At 40.8% G+C, this 24,510-nt stretch overlaps 1 protein-coding gene across 1 annotated transcript; it reads left to right on the forward strand.

The window, feature by feature from the left end:
* The first annotated feature begins 12,696 nt into the window (after positions 1-12,696).
* Positions 12,697-24,151, forward strand: XRCC2 (X-ray repair cross complementing 2). Its single transcript, XM_005527749.3, has 3 exons — positions 12,697-12,766; positions 17,075-17,156; positions 22,743-24,151. The coding sequence occupies exons 1-3, from the start codon at positions 12,728-12,730 to the stop codon at positions 23,456-23,458; spliced, it is 837 nt and encodes a 278-aa protein (XP_005527806.2). The 5' UTR covers positions 12,697-12,727; the 3' UTR covers positions 23,459-24,151.
* Positions 24,152-24,510: the final 359 nt, after the last annotated feature.

The following is a 24,510-nucleotide window of genomic DNA, read 5'->3' on the forward strand; positions in this document are numbered from 1 at the left end:
AACATTCAATGGTCAGTGAGAAGCTAACTCAATCTGACTCCTTAATTATGAGCACCTCCAGAAGTCAGGAATATCGTTCCCACTCAGTGAATGCTTGTATTTTTCCATTTAAGAGTCCACCTATCATTACCTGCCTTCCTAGAGTTCAGTATTCTTGATCTGCAAGGGACAGAGACAGCCCCCAGGCAGTCCCAAGTCAGGCACCTGGTCTCAGACACATCTTCATCTTATCATCTATCCCAGGAGCTTCTTCCTCAGCCCACAGGCTTCATCATCCCATAGATTCATTACAAACAAAAGGAGAGTTATTGCCTCCAGCACACTGACATGGCCTCTGAGCTATCTGTCTTCACTTGGAATCACTGCCTGATGGCCAGGAATTAGTTTTGAAGCATTATTTCACTTTAACCTAATGCCTGAAGCTATGGGGTATATCAAGTCCTTGGTTGTGTATTCAAAAGCACTTGTGCAACCTCAGATCCCCAGAGTCACTTTCAAACTGACTCATTGAAAACACTCTCTACAGCCTCCAGTTGTCTCCAGAGGACAAGAGGTGAGTAAGACTGAAAAACGAAGGAGGTAAGAAGATAAATATATATATAGATATATCTGTGTGCACAATGGTAACATTCAACATCACAAGAAAAATTCATAGAAAGATATTTTACAAATTACATAAACCATTACGTTTCAGAGTACAGATGAAATATTCCTTGATATAAACCAAGGATATATTTCCCTTTCCATAGAGGATTCTCTAATGGACAAGTGGTTTCTCTTATCAGTGCTTTGAACTAAATGGTAGTTCCTCTATTTGGAGGCAGTGAGGCTCAAACCATGAAGAGTTTCACTAGTTAAAAACTTTTATTTTAAACTGAAATATATGTCAAAGTAGAATATCGATCTTGACTGTCACTAGACAGTTTCTTCCAAATTCCCCTTTGATGCCCAGTTTGGCACCCAGTACTTGTGAGCAGGTTATTTCCTCCCCATCCTCATCAAGCAAACTGCCACAGAGCTGTCTTGTCTCCTTGCAGGTGGCAGGAAGAAGTCACCACAAAAAGGAAATCCTATCATAGCCTCATGAGCATTATTTTGAGCAGCTTTGTCTGCTGAAGGAGTCCCTGCTCCTACATTGTTCCTCCTTGTACCTCTTAGATTGCTGCAAATAAATTAGAGCAAGGAGCTGAGCTCGATAACCCCCCACCACTTCTTTTTCAGCCAGAGTTTTTTTAAGTCAAATTAGCTCTCCCTTTGCACTTCACCACATGCCCAAATGCTTGTGCCAGAGTAGCAGAAGGAGGAGTAAGAGAGTGGGAAGAAGTGGCTGAGAGTAGGAGGAGGTGAGGGAGCAGAAGGGACTTCTTCAGCTCTGAGGCCTGCAGCCTAAAAAAATAACTCCCTCACTGGGATCAAGTACTCCTGGGGTGCCCTTGTGAGGATGGATGTGCTCACTCCCTGAAATGCTTCACTCAATGAATCTTCGTGTACTGGCAAATACCTAATTTGCTGTAATGGGGATCTGCCACTGAATAATTTTCCAGCAGGGACATTACCTGTAATAGACAGAGGGTTTCAGGCAACCACTGCCAACATCTCCCTTAGAATGTTGGCCTTTGGGCTTTTGTATGTCTCCAGCATTGTCTTAGGCCACTAAACAGATTCTCACCTAAAGCAACACTGTAAGCAGGCATTCTGTTGCCTCGGATTTCACACAGCCCACAGCACAATCACAGAACCTGCACGCAGCTCGGTTATATTTAGAATCCCACATTGTCATTACTTTCATCCTTCAAAACGGAGGTGGGGGAGAAATAAAGAACAGAGGCAGATGAGGAATGCACAGCTGGAGAACGTCAGCAGGCATCGAAGCACTGGCTGGGCCTAACTCACCTCCTGTTTAACTGAAAGGGGGTGGGCAAGCCTGAGAAAAAGAAAATGAGCATTTATTTCTCCTGCCGTGGTCAACACCTGGCTGCCTCTGCAAAGACAGTGCTCTGGTAATCCTCCAAGCATCGTTTTCTGTGCCAAGTCACTGCTGCCACTGAGGACCGAGCGGGCGGTGGGAAGGACACAAGTCAAAGAGCTGCCAGTGAGGAGGGGAGCACGTGGCTGCTACCTGCACTGAAATATCCCACAGGCAAAGCACAGCGAGACAGCACACCATAAGGCCAGAAGGGACTGAAAATAAAAGGTGATAAAATGAAAAAAGAAAGCGGTGGCACGGTTCATTTAGCCATATAGAGGTCAATGCATGGTCATATGTAAGCAGAGATGCTTGTAATTAATGATTTAAATATTTTTTTCTGCTAATTCCCTTGGATGTGAAGAGGGTTTTTTTTCCAAGACAGGATCCCAAGAGAAAGAGAGCAATATTGAAGATACAGGTAAAGTTTGAATTCTACCTCCAAAAGATACTTCTACAATTGCTCAAATTTATCAGCACTGTTTCCTGTTCATTCTCCAGGCCCTTCATTTATGTCTATGCTAAAGCATGAGCAGAATTGCTTCCAGGAAAAGCAAAATGACCTATTTGTATTCCCTTTCACTGCTCCTAAGGCAGCTTTATTTAACTTCTCAGAGGCACCTCATCTCTTGATAGCATGGAGAACAGTTGTTGCTGCAGCTGTAATAATGCGTAAAATCAACAAACTTATGCCCTTTTTTTTATCTCCATGCTACTCTTTACATTAATTTGTGGGGGTGGGGATTACTTTAGTGAATGCTTTGGCCTGTTGGGGCTTTGCCAATGGCAAGATGGAAAGTGGAATAGAGAGAAAGATTCTGCCTATTTTATTTTATTTTTGAAGGAGCTATTAGGTTCACTTTAGAAGATCCAGCAAACTCAATAGTCTGCTGAAGCCTCCAGATTATGGGGTAAGAAGAGCTTTTCTGGGCTCCCTTAACTCCATTACTCTCTAAATAATCCTTGTTACCCTTAATTTCAGAAAAAAACCTCAGCAATATTAGGGGTTGTCATGTTCAAAAGAAGCTGTGGTGTTACTCTCAGAGTCCTAACCACATTAGCCCACATTTCCCCTCTGTTGCAAACCAGCCCCATTCTTTCCTAGTCCTTTGCTCTTGGCATCCTCAGTACCAGTCAGACCAGTGATTCCATTTAATTGATGCACATATTTTGCAGATGTTTCCATGTCCCATTCTCCTTCTACAACTGCATCCAGAGAAGCAGATTTTCCAGTTAACATAGACACAGATAAGTCTCTTAGAAGGCCAGGACCTTTGTTGATGGCTGAGAGGTGTCAGCCTGCTCTTATTGCATAGGATCCTCATAGTAATCTTTAAAATTTCAGTTAGCTTCTGAAATACCTGTTGGACATGGAGAGGTTCTCAGAAATCCTTGGTCATGGGCTGTGCAGCTCCCACAGGTCTGCTATTGCTTGACAACTTTTCAAGTTGTCCTAGATCATCTCCTTTGTTGTTGACCATCTATTTAATCAACCCAAGCAAGTGCTTGCATCCAGGTCTTTGGGGGAAGCACTGCAGTGCACTTATTGCTGCTGTAGCTGTGTGAAATCACATTGTTGAGATTCTACTGCCATCAGAGGATTTATCCAGAAATTGTTTCAGCCTACGGATCTATCCCAGTTCCCTCACAAATGAAAGGGTAGAAACTGCCCTGTGTTGGGTCAGGGACAAAAAACATTTTGGATCCCCTCCAGGTGGTCTGGCAACAGGGTATTTTCTTCTGGACACTTCCAGAATGCTCCAGAATTTCATTGAATTGAATTCAGAATTTCAGAATTTCTGAATGAATGCTTCAGAATTTCAGGCTTTGTTTTTGAGACTAAGGTCTCCCTGCAACTGTAGTCACTTTTTGCCAACCTAAATACAGAGGCATGGCATGGCCTGGCCTCTCTCACTTCTGGTTTCATGATGCCATCTCTTCACCACTGAGGACTGAGCATCAAAACTTCCTCTCACCTCCATCAGGTCCCAGCAGCATTGCAAGGCTGACCTGGTTCAGTGCATGACCACCAGCATAGCGCAAAGCAGATAGCAAGAATGTGCAGCCCAGACAGGGTTCACATCTTCCAGGAGCAGCTTGAGTTTATGTTGTTTTAAAGCAATCAGACAATTGCAAACTTAGCCTGGACATTGAAAATTTTAAATTACTCAGGTGTGGTTTAGTGAAGTCCTTAATGTTTCAAGAGAACACTGTTCACTGCTGCAGTGATTATCACAGATTATGGCAGTGAAAGAGGTGAACGTGTTTTCATGGTCTACATAAGATGCAAAAGTATGTCAGAAACCCCCATTTACAGAGAAAGGATGCTATCACGTACTTTTCCCTTTAGAGAGTACTGTTACCAAATCGCAGTTCTTTTTTTCCAAATGTTTCTGTAAAGAGGAACTCTTTTTATAACCTATCCCTCAGCAAGTTTGTTATGAACATGCATCATCAGAAGATTCAGGCCATCACTGCTTATGTGAGTACACAGAACATACAGTTGATGGAAAAAAAAATCCATCATATATATTTATATATGTGGTTTATATATTTTTTATACATTTATTTAGAAGTATTTATTGATAATTAATTTTCTGAAGATATACTTGAATGTTGCCTAACAAATCTGCTGCTTCAGTGAACATTCCTATCAGCAGTTTATTGTGAGAGCATGTGCAGGAAATCAGGCATTGAAATAGGTATGAACAAATACATTTAATTCATTTAAAAATCAGAGAAATGCTTCTTATCCCAAAGTGAATTTTTGCAGTAGTGTCAGGACACAATGAATATAGGAAATCAAAACACAGGATAATGTTCCCAGGCCATGACAAGCCATCTAACCTAGCAGAATATTAGATGGCTATTTTCTTTAACAACCAGTAGGAAGAGGTTTCCCATCCTAGGGGAGTTTCAGTATTTCAAAACCCAAAGAGCAAAGTCTTGTACTCTAGTTCACCAGTGAGCTGAGCTAACAAGAACATTTTTTAAATCCCTCATTTTCACTATGGCCTCCTTTCATTCAAATATCTTAGTGTATTTAACGTTAAGATCAGAAAAAATGTTTCATGGAGTGGTTTTCACACCTGAATTGTTAACCTGTGCTATCTCAGCGACTTCCAAAACACTTCTGCCTGGAGATTTTGAAGATGAGATCTCCATTCAACCTGTTTTTATTCAGCCAAGAGAGTCCACACAAATTTTTTTGTTTTCTGCCAGACTTTATTCTTTGATAGGAGAACCACACATTGTTAAACTGTTGATGGCTCAATTCTGTGTTGATCCCATGACCATCTTCCATACTCCTGACAGAAGAACTACAAACATGCCAGGGTGCAGGATGATCTCTGCAGCTCTCCACATATGCAACTTCACAGCAGGGTACTGCCAATTGCCTTACACAAGAGACTCTCCGAGGCTGATGTAACATCCATCATGGATAATGAATCTTTCCACAGTACCAGGAGACTGAAAAGGCTCTGAAAAAGCCATTGCAAAGCCATCTTTGATCCATAGCCGTGGTGACAGATGTCCAGTTTGCACCGACTGGAACTTCTGAGAAACTTCTAAGCAAGGAAGACCCTACAGACCCAGGCAGGCCACAGACAAACTCACCTGAGACTCCTCTAGCTGCTGTGTGGAAACAAGGATTTCACAGAGAAACAGGAATAAGCTGCTGAAGGCCATTTGAACCAACCTCCTACTCAAAGCCAGACTGTCACCAACTATAAATCAAACCAGCTGTGGATTTGGCTGAATCTTGAAAACCTTCAAGGAGCAAGATTTCATAACTCTTCCCAAAAATGTATTCCAGTGATGTACTGTCCTCCTACTGAAGAAATTCTGCTAATGTCCATTCAAATCTCCCAAGAAGAAAACTGTGGCCCTTGTCCTTAAATTTGCTCTAAGTTTCCACATTTCATAGTAAGTTTCCAGTTTGTGTTGCTGTGTGAGGTACCAGACTTCACACACCTTAATGAATGTCTTAAGGTCCAATCCACGGGTGTTTTCAGTCCCTCTGGACTGAAGCTCTGTTTTTCAGGATGCTAATAATTTCCCTTAGTTTAGTATCACACACAGCTTTTTAGAATTTGCATTCTCGCTGATCACAGTGAAAATATTGAACACCACCAATCCTGGGGTACATTACTACTGAGTTTTGGGCTGTTGATAACTGTTCTTCAAACCTCATGATCCAGTCAGTTTTAGACTGATCTAACAATCTGTTCATCCAAGCTGTATTTCCTCATCATCCATATCAGGATGCTATAGAAGCCTTACTGAAGAGGTAATGTATTACATCCATTCTCTCATCTTTTTAGCCAGTCATTTCACCATGAAAAACAGCCAGGCTGGTCAAGAACAATTTAGCTTAGGTAAATAAATCCATTCTCACTCTTCCTTGTTGCTACCATCTTTTCATTTGTGTGTTTGTAAGTGGATTCCCAAAGGATGTGCTCCATGAAGAGCAGACTTGAGCTTCAGGAGTAGTGGCAAGGCCAACATCCCACAACACCTAAATTTATTCACAGATATCGAGATACTGGGATATGACTCTTCTGGAAGCACAGCAGAGCAGGTGTAGTGAGGTTAGCTCAGACCCTACAAACAGTTTACCCACATTAGGACAGACTTGGTCACTTTACTGAGCAAGCTTATGTGGGGGCTTGGAGCCATGGTGAAATCAGACTGCCACAGAGAACCTGTGTGCAGTGCCAAAGATGGGCAGTCACTGCAGTAAATGTACCCCAGCTCTTCCTGACAGCTCACAGGCTGTTCAGGCTCAGCTTTAGGTATCTCTGGGATGAGAGCACGGTCAAGTCCCAGTTTTAAGACAACAGTCAAACACAAGGCATTCCACAAATAGGGTCTGGAGTGAGGTAAAAGTCCAGTGCAGCTTTAACAACAGTTTATAGCCTTCTATAAAAACATACCTTTTTCTATTACTACTGGCAGCAGATCTGACAGTGTTATCTCTCTACTTATATTTTATGCTTCCTAATTCCAACATATGATGGCACTTCACTTCCCAATATCCATTGACATTCTTTTGATGTATCTTTTGGGCTAGTGCCTAAGCACATTTGCAAATAGTTTAGTGCTCAATTTAAGGCTGAATATATTCCCAGAATTCCTTCAGTAATCAATTATTTATTACTTACAAGTGTTAAGATCAAAAAGAAAAGAAATAGATGTATATTCCATGCTGACAGGAGGTCCATGGGGATTACAGAAAACAGAAACTTTAATGCTAAATTTGTGTAAAAAGGATAAAATGGGAATTCCCTAGTCAGTTAAAAAAAAGAAAAAAAAAGAAAAAAGAAAAAAGAAAAGAAATGGCCTGGATTATACAGTTATTTTTCTTGCATGCCTGAAATTTACTGTTAGTTCTCAAACGTTAGTTCTCTGTACCACACAGGCAAATTGTGGTTTGTTTTCACCAAGAAATACCAGTCAGCTTGAACTCAGTGCCAACTACCCTACTAGAGGATGCCCTTTTAGCAGTGTGCCTAGGGGATCATAAATAGCTAATTAATTAAGATACTGATTCACTCCTATTGACAGGCCTAGGATTTGTGTGAATTCTTCAGCAGGGTCATAGTGCCTGGGATTCTTTGAAAAACCTGGGGCTTTGTAAGGGCATCAACCCTCAAGCAAAGGGTAACCCATAGGAACAGAATTTAGAAAGATCATTCATACTTCATTGAACAGCACTGTAGAAGGCAGAGGATATTTTCGCAAGCATGTTTGACTGAGGCAGAATTTTCTTTATTCCCATCAGTGGGGTACGAGCAGAGAAGGAGGTTCACAAGGTCGAACACAAGACCTCTCCATCCATGGGCTACAGGTCAGAGCTCAAGTACTCAAAGAGAACCTTTATTTGTTGTCACTGCTAGCTATGAAAGTGGCTTTACAAATCACATGTTCTTCTCTGTAAGCTTTATTGCTAACCTGAAACTGTACCCGTAGACAAGCAAGAAAATACCCCTGGCTGGGTCACCAGTCCAAGCAAGGGGTATTTGGCAACTTTGCAGTGAGCCAGTGCAGAATCATTCAGGCAGACAGAGGTAGCTTCAGGAAAAGGACAATGTGGTACAAACATGAAGTAATTCCAGCTCAGGAATAGAAGCTGATGAAAGGCAAATAAGAAACCTAGATATAAATACAGGTTGTTATACAGAGAAAGTTTATTTCTGATGTATGTCTGCAGGCTGAAAGATAAAGCAGAATATCCAGGAACTGGCCATGAAACTATTCCAGGCCATGTTGGATTGTGCTCTGAGCAACCTGGTCTAGTGGAAGGTTCCCTGCCTGTGGCAAGGGGACAGGAACTAGATGAGCTTTAAGGTCCCTTCCAACCCAAACCATGTTATGATTCTGTGATCAGAGGTGCCAGAACTAATAAAGACCTGGACTTGCTTTTTCATGGCTAGCAGTCCAGCTACCAGTGGATTAAATTATTTTCTCTTTGTGGGGTTGTTTTTATTTTTTCAACAAAATTCAGGAAATCTATGCATCAAATCTATCAGCTTTTCTGAGGTCAGTGAAATTGTAACACATTTGCAATTTAGGTTACTTATTTCTCAAATAAACAGATAAATTAAACTACCATAAAGCCCAAATGCATCTATAAAGAAAGTGGCAGCTCTCCAGGTAAAAAGAATCAGCCATCTGCTCTAAAAAATAAAAGCAAAAATCTAATAAAACCCAGTGACAGATCACTTCACTTATTGAGAGAAACTTGGAACAGTGAGGCTGAAACCAGCCCCGTGAAACTGGAGGAGTCACACAACAGAGAGGTTGCAACTAATCTGATGGCGTTCACTACATGGAGACTCAACACATACTTTAAGTCTTAATTCTTACTACCACTACTACTTCTGCTATTATTATTATTAATCCTTTTTAGGTCTGCTTGCAACTTTGAGATGGTCTTTAGTTGATAAATCTTTTGGGGTTTGAGTATTACTGCACAAAGGAGGAGATAAGACTCAACTCGAAACCTTTCTGTTTTATTTGTTGGAGTGATTCTTTTGTGTGATGACTTTTGGAAGAGTCAGTTTGTCACCTCTGGAATGAAGGTATTTAAGAGTCTGGACATTAATTAGGAAAACAACAATTGACTTGATTGGAAGAGTTTAGTCCAACTACATGAACAAACTATTTTCAAGCTAGAAGGTCTTTTTGGAGCTGGTTTGTGCTGGAAAGTCACCCACACAAATCTTGTGAGGGAACATTAAGTGACAATGCACTGAAAATGATGAAGCTTATATTGGAGCAAAATCTCTGTGGCTGGGAAAAAAAACAAATGCTCAAAGGAGGAAGCATTTACATTCCAGTTTCTAAATTAGCTATTAGTTAATTAAATAAAAAAGTCTGATGTAGTTTTTTTCAAACATCCTCACCCAATCTAACTTTCTTGTCAACATACTGGTTTTCTTCATGCTTTTCCCCTTTTGTTTAAGCTCTTACCTCAGGCCTTGTTCCAGGACAGGGTATTAGTTCTTCAGACTGCCATCTAAAGTCTAATAATTTAATTCTTGAGACTATTGTAAACCAACTGGCAATTTAAATTTAGGATTTTGCATCTTAAAAAAAAATTAAATATTTATATATACAGTAGACTGTCAACAGCTGTGGGGCATCTGAGGTAGTCCTTCCTTCTCCAGAACCCATCTCAGTTTTCTTCTGCTGGCTGAAATTAACAATAGTGAATGTATGAATAAGCAAATAATTAAAAAAAAAATACAATAAAAAATAATTTTGTTTAGGGCTGCAAATCCACTTTAAATACCTTCCTCTCTTGTACTGCCATTTTTCCTTGTAACAATGCAGGTCTTAAACACATGCAGTGGAAAATACAGGAGGTGTGGGAGATGTTCAAAATCAAGATTAGGAAAGAGGAATTTTCTCCGGAATACACATTTCATAAAGACAGAGATGCTCACCCCTAGAGTCTGATCTTTGTGCTATTAGGAAGGTCTTTGTTCCTGCTGCTGAATTGCTACACAAGCAGCGCTGTGGCTCCAGGGGCCCCCTTAGGCTCCCCTCATGCCAAACAAAGGAACACTAATTTTCTGCCTGTAGAAACAGGTGTGCTGGGGCATGGAGACCTTAGTAGCATGGAGCTACTTAGAGCTGTACTGCTTTAAGGAGGATTCTGATGTTTCAGAAGGAAGAGTAAGGGGTGGGTGGGATCCTGTATCACCCACTATCACTCAGAAACGCTACAGAAAAATATAAAAGAATGAATCATAAATAAATAAATAAATAAACTCACCATAAGCCCAAAAAATAGAGGGGTGCAATTAAAATCCTTGCTCTGCTGAAACCAACAATAAAGAATTTCTGTCCTTACCTATGTTACTGTTTTTCTCCTAAGCAGTAAGGGTAATGAAGAGGTTTACCATGCAGGGAGAAAAACAAACAAAAAAATAAAGATTAACTATAAGAAGTATATAGACAGCTTTCATAAAATATTACAAAATGTGGTAAGATGCCAGCAATGCTGACTGCTGATGTGCAATCTGCCTATCTAGGTGACCAGTGCATTTGATTTACAAATCTCTAATTATTGTGTACTATTTCAAGCTATTAAATATCCTTAATATCCTTTTTTTTTTCTGCTCAAATGTGTTCTATGTTTTTACCCTCTCTCTCTCAAATATTTGTTGCTTGATCTCCAGTGAACTGTGATACTTCATTTTGCATTAGATTGTAATGCCAAAGCTGTGTTCAGCAGTGCAGTAGAAGAGCTCCCACAGAACCCTACTGGGACACTCACAATGATAAGTGATGAGGTAGGAGTGGGCTTCAGTCAACTGGCATTTATCTGTGCTGTCTATTTTACAGCTCTAAACTCAAGTAGCAATCACTTTTTAAAAATTAGCGCAACATCTTTAATTAGAGGATGAGAGCAACAAAGAACCTTTAATTATTTTTTAAAAACCATCATGTGGTTGATGCAGTGAGTAGTGTCTTTGTCGTCACAGCAAGTCCACTCTGCTTTTGGTTTAGTTCACTCCTCAGTCAGCTTCAAGGGCAATCACCACTAATTAACAAAGCTTTTAAACTCTTCCAGGGAATGTGTCCCAGACCACTGAGGTACTGTAAGAATACTCAGACACACAGGTCTTAAAGTTGTTTGTCCCTTATGTTGACTTCTTCCAAAATGCAAAGCAGAAACTTCCTTCAAGACAATGAAACCAAAAGTATTGTACTTGCATTTTTGTGCCCTCCCCACAGCCATCCAAGTCTTTCTAACCAGAGCATCACTTTCCATGCTCCTGATAATTTGGCACATGTATCCATACACAAAAAGACAAAGACTATTCAGGCTATGCAGAGCAACCATCTCCCTTCTGTTTTTTAATGAACAGAATTAGGACTAGACACCAAAACTAGAGGTTTGAGTTGGGTTAAGTGTATCTGATGGCATCCATCTAGGGTTAGTCAAGTGGCAGCAGTTTTGTATTGGAGCAGCATATTTTGGGCTGGAAGAGGGCTGAAAGAGTAAACAAAGCTAATGCCTTGCATCTGAGGTTAGATTTTCTGCTGTGGTGCATGCTAGTAGAAACTCTTTTTTATAGAAAAACATGATTTCTTTGAAGAAACAGAGAACTCCACCACCAGTTGCTCCTCCTAACTATAAGTACAGGACGTGCAGTATCACCAATGACCTCGCTAGACCCGAAGGGATGATATCATTACTGCTTTTTGATAGGCAGATACTGGGAGCTGCTCTTCTTATCCTGCTGGTTTTGCATTTAGCCTATGGAAGAAACAAACAGGTTCTCCCGTGTTCTCCCTGTGCCTGTCCCTCTTGCCTGCCCAGGCTGCACAACTGCAGTGGATGGGCTGCGGTCCGGGTGGAGCAGGTCCGGCTGCTGACCACAGGCACACAGCTGCTGATGTGACCAAGCCATTGACCATCAGCTCCTGCCTCAGAGCATCACACACCACGCAAGGCCAGTTCATTCCAGGGACTTATTAAAGATATTCTAGACCCCTTTTAATTTAAGCCATAATTGATAGCTGGCTTTGGCAAAGAGCAATTTTGCAGTGTTTAATCGCAGCCACGCGAATGAGCTTCCCTTGAGTCACAGCTAACCCAGTGTGACCAAGGAGCATCCCCTGAGTCACACTAGCCCAGCCACCTGCCCCTTTCCAGCAGGAGCAGAAAAAACCCACATATACCTATAGAAAGACATGTCCTTAAAAAGAAATAATCAGCTTGTTGTCACTGGCTGGGGGCCAGGTTCTTCTCTCACATAACTCGGGATATGACGAGAGGACATGGTTGTAAGCTGTTACAAAGATTTAGGTTGGACAGCAGGAAGAATTTATTCTCTGAAAGAGTGATTAGACACTGGAATGGGCAGCCCAGGGAGCTGCTGGAGTCACTGTCCCTGGAGGTGTTCAATGAAACATTGGACATGGGACTGAGTGTCGTGGTCTGCTTGATATGGTGGTGTTCGGTCATAAGTTGTACTCGATGACCCCAGAAGTCTTTTCCAACCTATTTAACTCTGTGATTCTCCCGGCCATGTCCAAGGAATCCCAAGCCACGTACACGTACGAGAGACAGGCGGATGGGCGGCCATGAATTGAGCCGGAGGCGGGACTCGAACCCGTGACTCCGCAGCCCGCAGGCTCCACCCCGCGCTCCCGGGGGGCCGAGCCGCGCAGGCGCAGAGGGCGCGGCCGGGCGGGGGCGCTGCGGAGCGGTGGCTGCGGCCGCGGGGCCGCGGGGCCGCCATGGGTGACGCGTTCGGCGGGGCGGAGTCGGGCACGCAGGTGAGGCGCGGCTCCCGCCCCACTCCCCTCAGCCCCGGGCCCGGGCACACGGGCGGGGAGGGCCGGGTAAGGCCGCAGCCGGGGAAGAAGAGGGGCGCCGAGGTTCCCACTCACCCCCACGGGGCGGGCGCGGGGCAGCCCCTGCGGGGCCTCCTGAGGGGGCGGTGCATGACGGAGGGAGTTCCGCCCCTCGAAAGGCCGCGGAAGCTTTCCCGATGGATTTTCCGCGGATCCAGGAGGGATCGGGGTCCCCTGGGTCCCTGCTCTGCCTTTGTGTCGGGATGCGGGTGGGCTCCTGCTATGGGCGTCCTGCAGCACGGGGGGAGGTTGGTTCAGGTGTCTCGATAATTGCTTTATACAAATTCCCTTCGCGCTCCCCTCCCAGGTGTTTGAGAGGAGAAAGGTTTCATTTAAAGGTTCGGACTTGGTCTTAAACACTTCCAACTTTCTATAAATAAACATTATGTAAGGTGGAATTGCTTTCCACCTCTGTAAGAGAAAAGAGGTTTGAGTTTTGGGATTTTGTTGTGTTGTTTTATTAGTCTTGTTTTTTCATTTCTGGATGTTTTATTTGTTAGAAATTTCCACTTGCAATCAGCAACTTAATTGCTTGGAGATTTGTGTGTAACTGTACCAGAATATGCTGAATAGTTCACATAAAACAGAAAAGTGTGATAATATTTATTGTTAAATCTCTGTGTGGTTTTTAGTGGGACTTGAGCTTTTAAGCCCTTTTGACACGTAAAAAAAAATAATAGTACCAGATGTCCACTATTGGCAAATAGACACGAATTAAGGACATGAGCTGTGCTCTTTGTCCAAGGGATAGATGCATTTATTTGTCCACATGAGTGGTGCCAACAGGGAATGCACATGGCATCAACTCCCTGCAATGAATGGATGTCCAGCCTGGAACAAGGGAGGAGTTGACAACCAATGCGTTAAGAAAAGTCAATGTATGAATACAGTGTTCAGACAAAAAATGGTAAAAGCACTTGAAACAGAAAACACTTAATTTAAAATAATACTTCTTTAAATAGCCTCATGCATAAAGTCAGATTTTACTGAGTTATTCTCAGACCGCAGTATTGTGCTTTTATTATTTAATGTAATTAATACAACAAATTAGAACTTCTTGCAAAACATCTTTGGTATATCACAATAAGAGTAATAATAAATAGCTTGCATATGTCTTCATGCCCAAAGTTTACAAAAGCTCAGAGCAGTTACAGTGATTGAGAATTAAATTTTGAGTAGTATTCAAGATAGGTTTGTATGTGTAAATAGCCTCTAGGTTAGCTCACAGCTTCTACCAGGGCTGGAGTATTTAATTTGAATTTCTTTAACATTTTAATGAAAAAATTCCTTACAAGACCTACGTGTGTGCTTCCATTGATGCACAGCTCTGTTGAAACCAACAGAGTACAAGCATGTCATGCATTAGTCAGTGGGACTGTCTGTATGCATATTGATCAATTATAAAAGGCATAGCTGAAATATTTGAGTCCCATCAGCTTTGTCATTAATGACATTTAACCCAGCTGCTGCTGAACTTTTGCTGTACAGCTTGTTCTCTACATGGAACTGCACATCTGTGCAGTTTCTTGCTGGCATAATTACATTTTCAAAGAAAACCTAGGAGTGAGAAGCTATCACTAGCAGGTTGCTAAAGGGTGGTGTTTTGTGTAAAAAAAGATGGAGAGGCTTATGGAGGAAGAAATGAGTACCTACACTTTGATTATAGAATCTGAAGCCTCTACTATGGGATTTGAAATTGACTTGGGATTTTTTTCTAAGCTTTTTCCTACTCCAAGTTTCTCCAGTGGTACCGTACTGCTGTGTTTCGTGCACTCTCTGTGACAAAGCTTGGGACACCTGACATCCACCCTCCAGATTACCCTTTACATGCTGTAGATTTCTCCCCCTCTCATTTTCTAGAAGAACATGTGGGGAGGCAAAATGAGAATGCCTCCCCTGGAACCGAGCCAAGGTGGCTCTTGCTCTGTTTGGAACAGCCTATGCTGTCCCTGTCTGTAATGTGGGCAGAGGTGAGGGATGCCTGTGTAGTGTCTCATCTCAGGTTTGCTTCCATCACTTCTGCTGCAGTGTGGACAAACCTTTGTGAGAGTTGAAGGAAAATTGTTGGCTGTTTCTGCCAGGAACCCTGTTGCTCCCAGCATGGCACTAATGAGGCAAGTGCCTTTGGAGATTCTGCTTCAGAACTCGGAAGTAAATACAAGCTTGATAAAAACACAGGTGCGCTATCATCAGCAAATTACCATAAATTACCTACATGAGCAGTGCTCAGAGAAAGCACCTGTAGTTATTTAAAATTAATATATAAACTTGTCATTTAAATAACGGCAGATTCATATTTAAATGATAGCGATCAATTTACTGTGTGTTTCCAGAGCTCTCTCAGTAAACTTAAAGGGTTGATAATCTAAGAGGAGACAGGGGCTCACTGTTCCAGAAAAAATAAACTGCAGAGGATATATTTGTTAATGTACAAATTTAGGAGCATGAGGATGCAGCAATGTGTTTATGCCAGCAGTAGTCGTGACTGCTGGCCCCAGCAGTGCCCATCATTAAGCCTCTGTTATCCCTGTGTGTCGCAGCGGTGCTTCCTCTGCTAAGAAGTGAAGAGCATCAGAAAGCAGCAGCCTTGTGGTGGTTTTCCTCTTTGCCTCAACTTCCACTGCAGACAAAGGGGTGAGGGATTCCTGGTTCTTCTCCCCAGTGGGTGCAGCTTCTCCTCGCTGGTGGCCAGGGCCAGGCACAGAAGAGCTGCACACGTAGGGTCTGACAAGGAGAGCTGCTGGTTTATGTGTCCCAAGTTCCATTCCTGCATTCTTATGTACATACATTCATCTGGATTTTTGCTTTGCCCAAATAATGGAACCCTGCTGATTCCCAGGAGATCACCGTGTGTTTTCTGTGCTGCACAAATGTGTGATGTGTAATGGGAGGATCTGCTGATCCAGAGCAAGGTCAATTCGAGTGTTTTTTTAGCCCTTTAGAGGACGAGTCAGAAAACTCTCCTGGATACATATGAAGAGGCCAAGGCAAACACATTGATATTTTGTTAATGGAAGGGACTCTTAAAATGACAATGAAAATGTCACACTTAAGATTCCCATTGTGACCACTTGAAGTAAATTCAGGACCATTTAATGGAGTTATATTTTACTGTTAAAGGAAAACACAACTGTTCAAAGAACTTTTAAGATCATTCAGAGCAAGTGTTGCTCATGGACGTGACAAGGAGGAAAGCAAGAGAAGGCAGTAGTTATTAGAAGGTGTGTGTGCTCACTGCTCTTTTGTTCTTGAGGATGTGATAAAACTGAACAGGATTTGTTTTGTCCAGATCTTTAAATGATGACTGGGTGTCTTGGAGAATGTAGTATTTGGCACCAGGGTAGGTGCTCTGGTGACACTGAACATCCCAATAATATCATTTCCCATGTGTGCTAGTACATGTAGGGAATAACAGCTCCCAGGGAACATGTTCAGCACTAGGGAAAATGTTCATTCTTGCTTTACACAGTGTGCCAGAACTACTAACACAGGTTTTGTGAATACCTGTCTACTTGCTATGCAAATACCTCTCAATTTGAGAAACTGTCCATGATCTTTGAACTAATTAATTTTACAATGGACTTATTTTACGAGGGGCTTTGGAGAACTTGCTTAACAAATTCAAGCTTGCTTTAGAAAAGTTCTTGCAGAGCCACTGGTGACTAATTACTTTTGAACATTCTTAATCCATACTCTGTTCGAACAAGTAACTATGATATAATAGGATTGTAGCCCAGAGGAGTCCTGTGTAACTTTTCAGGGAAATGCACATAGTTTTACTTATAAATGCTCAGAGAGGCTGGCTTAGGGGATTGATGATAGGGAAGGTTTTATCTCTCAGCCAGTATTTTTTTTGGAGATGATGATTGTTACAAATGATGTTCTTTTCCTTTGTTCTTTGGAATGAAATACACAGCACTGCTGTGTACTGGAGGCAATCCATCTCACCAAAGTGTCTGAGCAGCCTTTGCTTTTTAAACTTCCCATATCTCCAGTCCCCATTGCCACTGAGCCACCTGTGTGCTCATTGTTTGTGAGGCTGGGACCTTCTATTACTGTAGTCCAGACTATACATTTCCATATGTATTTATGAAAACATTTTTAAAATCAGGCTAATTTTTCAATAGGACTGTGATGGAAAACTGTCAGTTCTTAGAATCCTTTAAATTTGTTTCCTGAGGTCCATTACTTTTAAGTTAACAGCATTGCTCTTTGTCTTGTCTTTAAAAGCTGCTTGCACGACTTGAGGGTAGAAGTTCTCTGAAGAATCTTGAACCTTATCTGTTTGCTGAGGAAGGATCTCCTGTTCATGGTAAAAATGTGTCTTTATCCCATCTGTGGAAAAATGTTCATGTAAAAGTATTCTCAGAGATAAACATACAAGTAAATTATTTTGCCCTAGATCAGAATTTTAATTGTTGTAGTTCAATGCAAACGAGATAAAATGGAATTATGCAAAGTCGCCCTTCCAAATATTATTAAATAGGTCTTAAAATCTACTTTATGCATATCAAAACACAGGTGTAGGTGAGTAAATACCAAGCACATTGGTCAGTGTCAGTCGTTTTCCAGCAATTTGTTCTAGAGTCTGTCATTAAACCTCTGTGTTTGGTTTTTTTTTTAATCACTGGTCTAGACAACAAAGTCATAACTACAGAAATTTGCAAAGAGCATGAGTTCCAGTAAATAGCAAAGAGTTCAGTGATATAGAGTTGTCTGAGTAAGTTAGGATAAGGGGCATGAGCAAACAGTATTTTTCAATGAAGCCAAGTCATCAAGCCCTCCAGTCTTGACCTGAAAAATCCTAAGTATACTTAGATAGAACTTCATAAACAATTTCATTATGGACTTAGGTACTAATTAGTTGAATGAGTTCACAATGTCAGGATCAACATGGCTCATAGAGACCTTCAGTGAATGAACGAGAATTTCAGATGGGAGAAATGGGGTAACCTTTCAATGACTCCAGTACAAGAAATTTTAAGATCAAGGTTAGATATTTTAATGAAAGAAATTAGTGAACTAAAAAGAAATGAACACATTATTCAGGAAGGCAGACTGATTTTCCAGAGTATATGAAATTTCATGAATTTCACAATGGAAGAGACAACTCTGATTACAGAAAACTAAAATATATATATGTATATAAAAGGCATATGAGTGGCAAACTCTAAGGATCAGTGGTGAGGTACTAGTGTTGTGGAATTTATGTAGGAGTGAGAGGATTCTATAGGGCAAGTATGTGGCTTCAGTGGTAAGCAGCACACTTGTCTGCAGTTTGATTTCCCACAAATATGGAAGATTCAGAAGAAAGAACAGAAAAAGCTATTAAAATAATCAGGATAATTGTGTGAGAGATGATGCTTAGTCTTTAAACACAGTCACTCTGAGACCCTTTGTGTATTGTTTTGCAGCACTAGAGATCAAATGTGGGCTTTAGCAATACATGATTCCTGCCCTGAAAGTTTCCAATGTGACATAACAATGATAAAGGGTGGAGAAATACTGCTGAGCCAGTGCAAGTAGAGCAGAGAAGAATATTTAAATACTCTCATTTCTGAACTGCTGTGTTACTCACAAGAAGAATTAAGGGCCAGGAGTGAAATTGGTGTATGCTTCACAAGGCTCTCAATTCTTAATTTTTTTAGAAGATGAGATATTACTGTATTTTTTTTGAAACATAAATATTAAATGATCTTTTAGTCTGGATGTTTGGTATTTCTTAGTCAACTTTACACACAACAAACAAATATTTGAGATTTGAATTGATTTGAGAACCAAATTGAGATTCAGTTATGTACTGGTCAAACAGATTTTAAGACATTTTCTTGGGGATCACTAACTGTCCTTGTTGCAGTCCATACCATTACATAATTTCATGTAAAATTATCTGCTTTGCTCTTTAAGCTTTATATGTTGTTCATGTCTGTCTGAAGACTGTTCCAGAACCTCAGGTCTAAAATGGCTGGAAGTCTTCTATAGTTCATCACTGGTTTCTCTGTGCCAACAGTCATTAAGCTTTTGAAGCACTTGTGTTTTTCTTCTACTTCCAACAAATTGTATCAATTATTACCTGTAATGGTGATGCTTTTTGGCTGACATTAATGAAGCTGCCTAAAATATTAGCACAGCTCTTGTATGTATATAAATGGATTTCACTTTTTATTATGTTTTTGCTTTTTCTTTTAATACCACAGTATTCATGTGAGCCCATGTGTTATTTTGATGTGTGTTCTTATTATTCTGTCTCAAATCCCTGTTGAAGGCCTGCCTCTCCATTTGTCATGAACTTGACTTTCAGTGTGTCACTGTGGAATTCTGTAATTTGTTACCCATGAAGTCTATACTGAACAGCTCTTCATTTAAAATGCTGTGATTAAGGCAATGCAAAGACCTAAATAATTATTTTTTTCTGATGGAATTTAAACCAAACAAATATATGAAGTTTCAATAAACTATCCAAAGGTTGCATTTTAGTTAAGTGTTCATAACTTGCATGTCAGGGTACTGTAAAATAGGGATATATAATATAGGTATTAATGTGATACTCTAACCACTGCTTCTAGTTATGATGGACTTGCATATTTAAGAGCACATAAGTACATTAATTACATACCATTTAATCTCTTCTGGAATGGAGCAAAAGTGACATAAGCATTAAATAATCTTCCACTACTGCCAGTCATATTTCCCCTGTGCCACTGGCATGAAGGTGTGGGTGTCAGTGTAGGCTCTGATGTTCACCAATTGCATGACACCCAACATTAACTTGGAATAAATATTAGGCCTTTCTACTTCACTTACAAATGGTATAAATATTAGTGACAGCTTCTGCACAGTATTGTAAATGACCAGCCCAGGAACTTCAAGGTAGCCTACAATGTGAAACACACAAAGTTATTGCTGAGTGCTCCAACAGCCTGTTTGTATCTGCCAGTGTCAGAAAATAGTTTAACTGATATTTGCTGGTGGATTGATAACAGACAAAAATAAGGCTCTTCTCATTTAACACGACACCAAACGGATGACCAGGACTGAGCACAGTGTTTCAGTTAAAAATATATTAATCTTACATAAATATTTACATTTCTTCAGCATCATTTAGTTTAACCTGCGTGGCCATTCATAGGAGTGTACTATTGTTCTCTTTAATGGGCCAGTTCAGACTACTGAGCCAGGCAGTGTGTTGGGGGACTCCTTAAAACCTAACTCTTGAATTCACCAGTGCTGAATTTCATATGAAATCACTCAGCACATCCATCTCCACCTGTTAAATCTTCACAAACTTAAGTCTTTATTAACCCAATTAGTTTGCCTTCTACATGTTTTGCCAAGCTAATGGAACATTCATCTACTGATATGTTTAATGTCTGCCAACACCAATTCTAATAGAAAAAATTCCCATTAACTTTCTTCCATGTTAAAGTGCTGTTCCTGCTCTCCTTCTCAGCCTGTTCTCATCCTGTGACAGTATCTTTTTACTAATCCTCCTTTCAAAGTTGTTTTGACATTAATGGATGATGCTAGTACTGATTACTCAGTTTCTTCTGTGACTGTGTCAGCATGTCAGAGGCTTCTTGAAAATGTTGCTGGCCTCACTTCCTCCTTTGCTGTGTCATGGTTTGTCCTCTCTGATCCAGAGAAATGAATTTCCCCTCTTATCTTACAGTAACAGCCTGGTTGCTAATTCAATGAAACCCTTCATTTATAGATGTTGCTATAAATGGCTCCTGTTTTGCACCCGTTCTTCTTATGGGCAGCCTCTTGGATAATCAGGAAGGCACAGAAAGACCCAGCTCTCTTGAGGTTTTCTTGCAGTCCAAGCTGTTACTGTTTCAGAGTAACTCAAATGTCTTGGTCAAGCTACAAGGAAGCTGTCTATCTCTTTCAGCAACGTTGAACAAACTTGGAGGGGTGCTGGGCTGTCTTGTTGTTCGCATTTATAAACCACCACCACAAAAACCTCTGAGAATGATTTTTGTCATTCAACTTAGAATTTTTAATTAAATAAGTTTTATAAGTTCTGTCAATAAAAAAAAACAACCTCATCCAGTGTCATTCTGTAGCACACAGACATCCTGCTAGAATATCTTCAAATGGAAAAAGTGAAGCATTTATTTCCCAGAATAATTTTGGAATCCAGCAGGTCATATTTTTCTGTAAAGGCAGGTGAAGCAGTCTTTTGCCTGTCGGCCCCACTCAGTTACTGGTCTGGATTCAGAAATGGCAATCAGGGTGGCAGAAGTTCTGTGCCACAGCCAGTGAAAAAAGATACACTTTGTTCCTTATCAAGAGCTGCCTTATGCAATTGTTCTAAAATATTTCAAGAGACAAAATATGAGGGAATGACCTAGCCAGCACTTTTAGGAGGAGTTCTTTCAAGCTGGTATCTCACCCTGCCAGGGTGTGGTTATGTCTCCGGCACAGGCTGTGTGACAGCAGAGCCCCCGAGTGCAAGTGTCAGAGTTGGGCAGTGCGACCTCTGGACAGGAAGAGAAAATAAAAATTTATGTCCCAGGAACCGTGGTTATCTTTCATCTCAGAAGAGTGGGAGCCATTCGGAACAGCTTAGTAAGGGCTTGGGAGGCAGTCAAGCTTTTTAATAAATTTAAAAGTATCAGAAACTCATAGAAATGGTATTTCTGACTGTCGCTGAAATGGACAGACTTGTCACATCAGGTGTAAATTGCTTTTAACACTTGCAAAGGCAGAAGGCTTGGTTTCTTCCCTACCCTCCTCCTACCCTCATCCCAAACTGCATCTTGACATTGTAGGCACTTGAGAATGAGGACACATCCTCTGGAAGTTGAGCAGTGACTTGAAAAACCCTGTTAACTCAGGCAGGCACAAACATGTTTAAGGAAAGTTGCAGTTAATTCTCTCATCTCACATCCCCCTATGGAAAGCTGTTAGGCCATTTGCACTTGCCAAGGCCATGGAAATCTCTCACCTTCCTGCAATTACAGTTGTGTGAGTTTCCTTACTGCATGTAGTTACCCTTCTGCCTATAAAATCCAAAATGTCATAAATAATCCAGTTTCCAAAATTAGAAATTTATAAAGAGCAGCTAATAAATTAACTTTTTCTAGAGTCTTGCTCTGATACAAGACATCAGAAGACTTTGGATAAGGCTTTAGAGTATCTTGCATTCACATCCAACAAAAGAACTGGTTTTCTAATAAAGCGTAATGCTGTTTTTAATTAACATTTTAAATTTTTATGATATGTATTTTATGACCCACATGGATGAGGTAGTTAGGCTGAATCCTTTTATGAACAGAGATCCTTTGCTCAGACAGAGGCATTGCCTGGAGTTGAAGGAGTCCCTGAATCTCCCTCATCAAAAGAAGCAGTTTCACATTATTACCAGCACAGTAGAATATAAGTGCCAAATAAACTTACTGGTGTGCTCTTCACCAGTCACAGATTCCTGCAGGAGTCTTGTGGCATGCATCATGTGACATATATGTCAAATGACCTCTAATATGTCAGATTTTTTGTTTTGTTTTGTCCTCTATTATTTCTTAATTGTGTGTGCATAGTATAGATGGTTTCTTAGCCATTTTCGTGTAGCAGCTTCCTCTTTTGCCTTCATCTGCCTATAATGATACAGATGAAATCCAGTTGCCAACCTTTCATTGATGGAAGTCTCCTAGATGATGCTGGCAGAGTTTTTCAACCTTTGTTCACAGTTGATTAACTTCATTTTAGAGGTCTTTCTTTAAAACTGAAATATCTTTTGGTATATGCTAACCAGAATTTAAACAGTTTTATGAATGTCAAATAAAATGTGTTTCCCAATTTGTGGAATAGTGAGTATTGGTTCAGAAAACACTGAAAACCAACTCTGGGCTCTAAGTGCTCTTACCTGACAACATGTTGCTTTATTTTTGAACAGGAGATGTTATTGAATTCCATGGCCCAGAAGGGACAGGAAAAACAGAAATGCTTTATCACCTTATTGCCCGCTGCATCATTCCCAAAGCAGAAGGAGGACTGGAAGTAGAAGTCATGTTTGTTGACACAGATTACCATTTCGATATGCTCCGGCTGGTCACCATTCTTGAGAAGAGACTGGTGCAAGGGACTGAAGAAATGATAAAGGGGTGCCTGGGAAGGCTTTTCCTTGTGAGCTGCAGTAGTAGCACTCAGTTACTCCTCACTCTCTACTCTTTAGAAAACCTGTTCTGTGCTCACCCCTCGCTCTGTGTTTTACTTTTAGACAGTTTATCAGCTTTTTATTGGATAGACAGAAGCAATGGAGGGGAGAGTCTCACCTTGCAGGAGATGAACCTGAAGAAATGTGCTAACTTCCTTGAAAAGCTTGTGACACAGCACCACCTGATCCTCTTTGCAACAACACAAACACTGATGCAGAAATCTGCAAACTCTGCAGAAAGCTTTTTACCTTTAAAACTTCCACATGAAACTGATACAGACTACAGACCATATCTCTGTAAATCATGGCAGCAAATGGTAACCCACAGGATATTTTTCTCTAAGCAGTGTAATTCTGGCAACAGCAAAGGTTTTACTGTAGTTTCTTGCCACCTCAAAAGAAACCAGATAGTAAAACGTCCATTTAGTGTTGCGGAATGTGGAGTTCAGTTTTAACATCGGTTTATTTTGTAAATGTTTATCAAATTCCAGTGCTTAAGGCCTGATTAGTTCTAAGTAGCTTTTAGTAACTTTTTGACTAGCTGGTTGTTGCTGGGTGATTAATAATTTTTGTCACCATTTTCTTAAATGAAAGTGAAGGGCAGGGAATGGTAAAATTTTTGAATCACTTCAGCAAATCAGTCCAAACTATAGAGGAATGTCAACATTACTTGTTTGTGCTTAATCAGGAAAATGGTAACCAAAGACACATTAAAATTCTGGTAACCTTCAGCAGTCTAACCTATGTGGCCAAATGCCTGTTAGAATTTCTGGATCTTGCTGCTTTACACTCCTTCTCTTCCAAGCTCCAGAAGTAGGTTGTCTGTGGCAGAGATTGCAAAGAAGCCAGAGTTCACTCTTTATGAACATTGGCCTTCGTTTATTCCCTGTAGCTTTGGGCATAAAAAATGCCAATTTTGCCTGAAGACAAGGATTCATTTTCACAACTTATTAAATAGTGGTGATCCTGACTGTGCTGCTTCTCCTGGCTCTCAGCCTCTCCATTTATGTTAGCGAGTGCTCAGAGGAGCAGGGATTGCAGGTGTTCTGACACTTACAAACGCCTGGCATTGAAGAATCTTCAGCTATTAAAGCAATGGGGGCCTGATTTCCATAACTGAAGGAGAAGTAAAGACCCAGCTCTGGGTACCTGTGAGTTTGTGCTGTATGCAGCAAACAGTTTGACTTTTGAAAATAATTATGCACAAGTTATGGGATATTTTGGGAGTAGAGGTTGTTTTTTTGTTGTTTATAATTTTTTTAAATGATGCACAGAGTTTTCTCTGCCCTCACTCATTATTCCTTCCCACTTCTTTCCCCTCCCCACTCTCTCTAAGAAATCCAGGAATGCCATGCCTCTGGTCTTTACCAACATGTATTTGCCACATGCAGAACATTTGTGTGCAGGATTTGGCATGTAACATGTTGCAATTCTGGCAAAGAAGATTCAGAACTTAGGAGAAATGCCCTACAGTTCTGGCAAAGAACACCACATTATTTATGAACCT

The sequence above is a fragment of the Pseudopodoces humilis genome, chromosome 1 (assembly GCF_049639895.1).
Source record: "Pseudopodoces humilis isolate 2021_Gansu_Grassland_sample_001 chromosome 1, ASM4963989v1, whole genome shotgun sequence".
NCBI classification, from domain to species: Eukaryota; Metazoa; Chordata; class Aves; order Passeriformes; family Paridae; genus Pseudopodoces; species Pseudopodoces humilis.

Bases quoted from the DNA above. Each gene is read 5' to 3' on its own strand.
- XRCC2 (XM_005527749.3), top strand. From the start codon at position 12,728: ATGGGTGACGCGTTCGGCGGGGCGGAGTCGGGCACGCAG. The intron at 12,767-17,074 runs GTGAGGCGCGGC...TGTCTTTAAAAG, and splicing joins GGGCGGAGTCGGGCACGCAG to CTGCTTGCACGACTTGAGGG. The intron at 17,157-22,742 runs GTAAAAATGTGT...ATTTTTGAACAG, and splicing joins GGAAGGATCTCCTGTTCATG to GAGATGTTATTGAATTCCAT.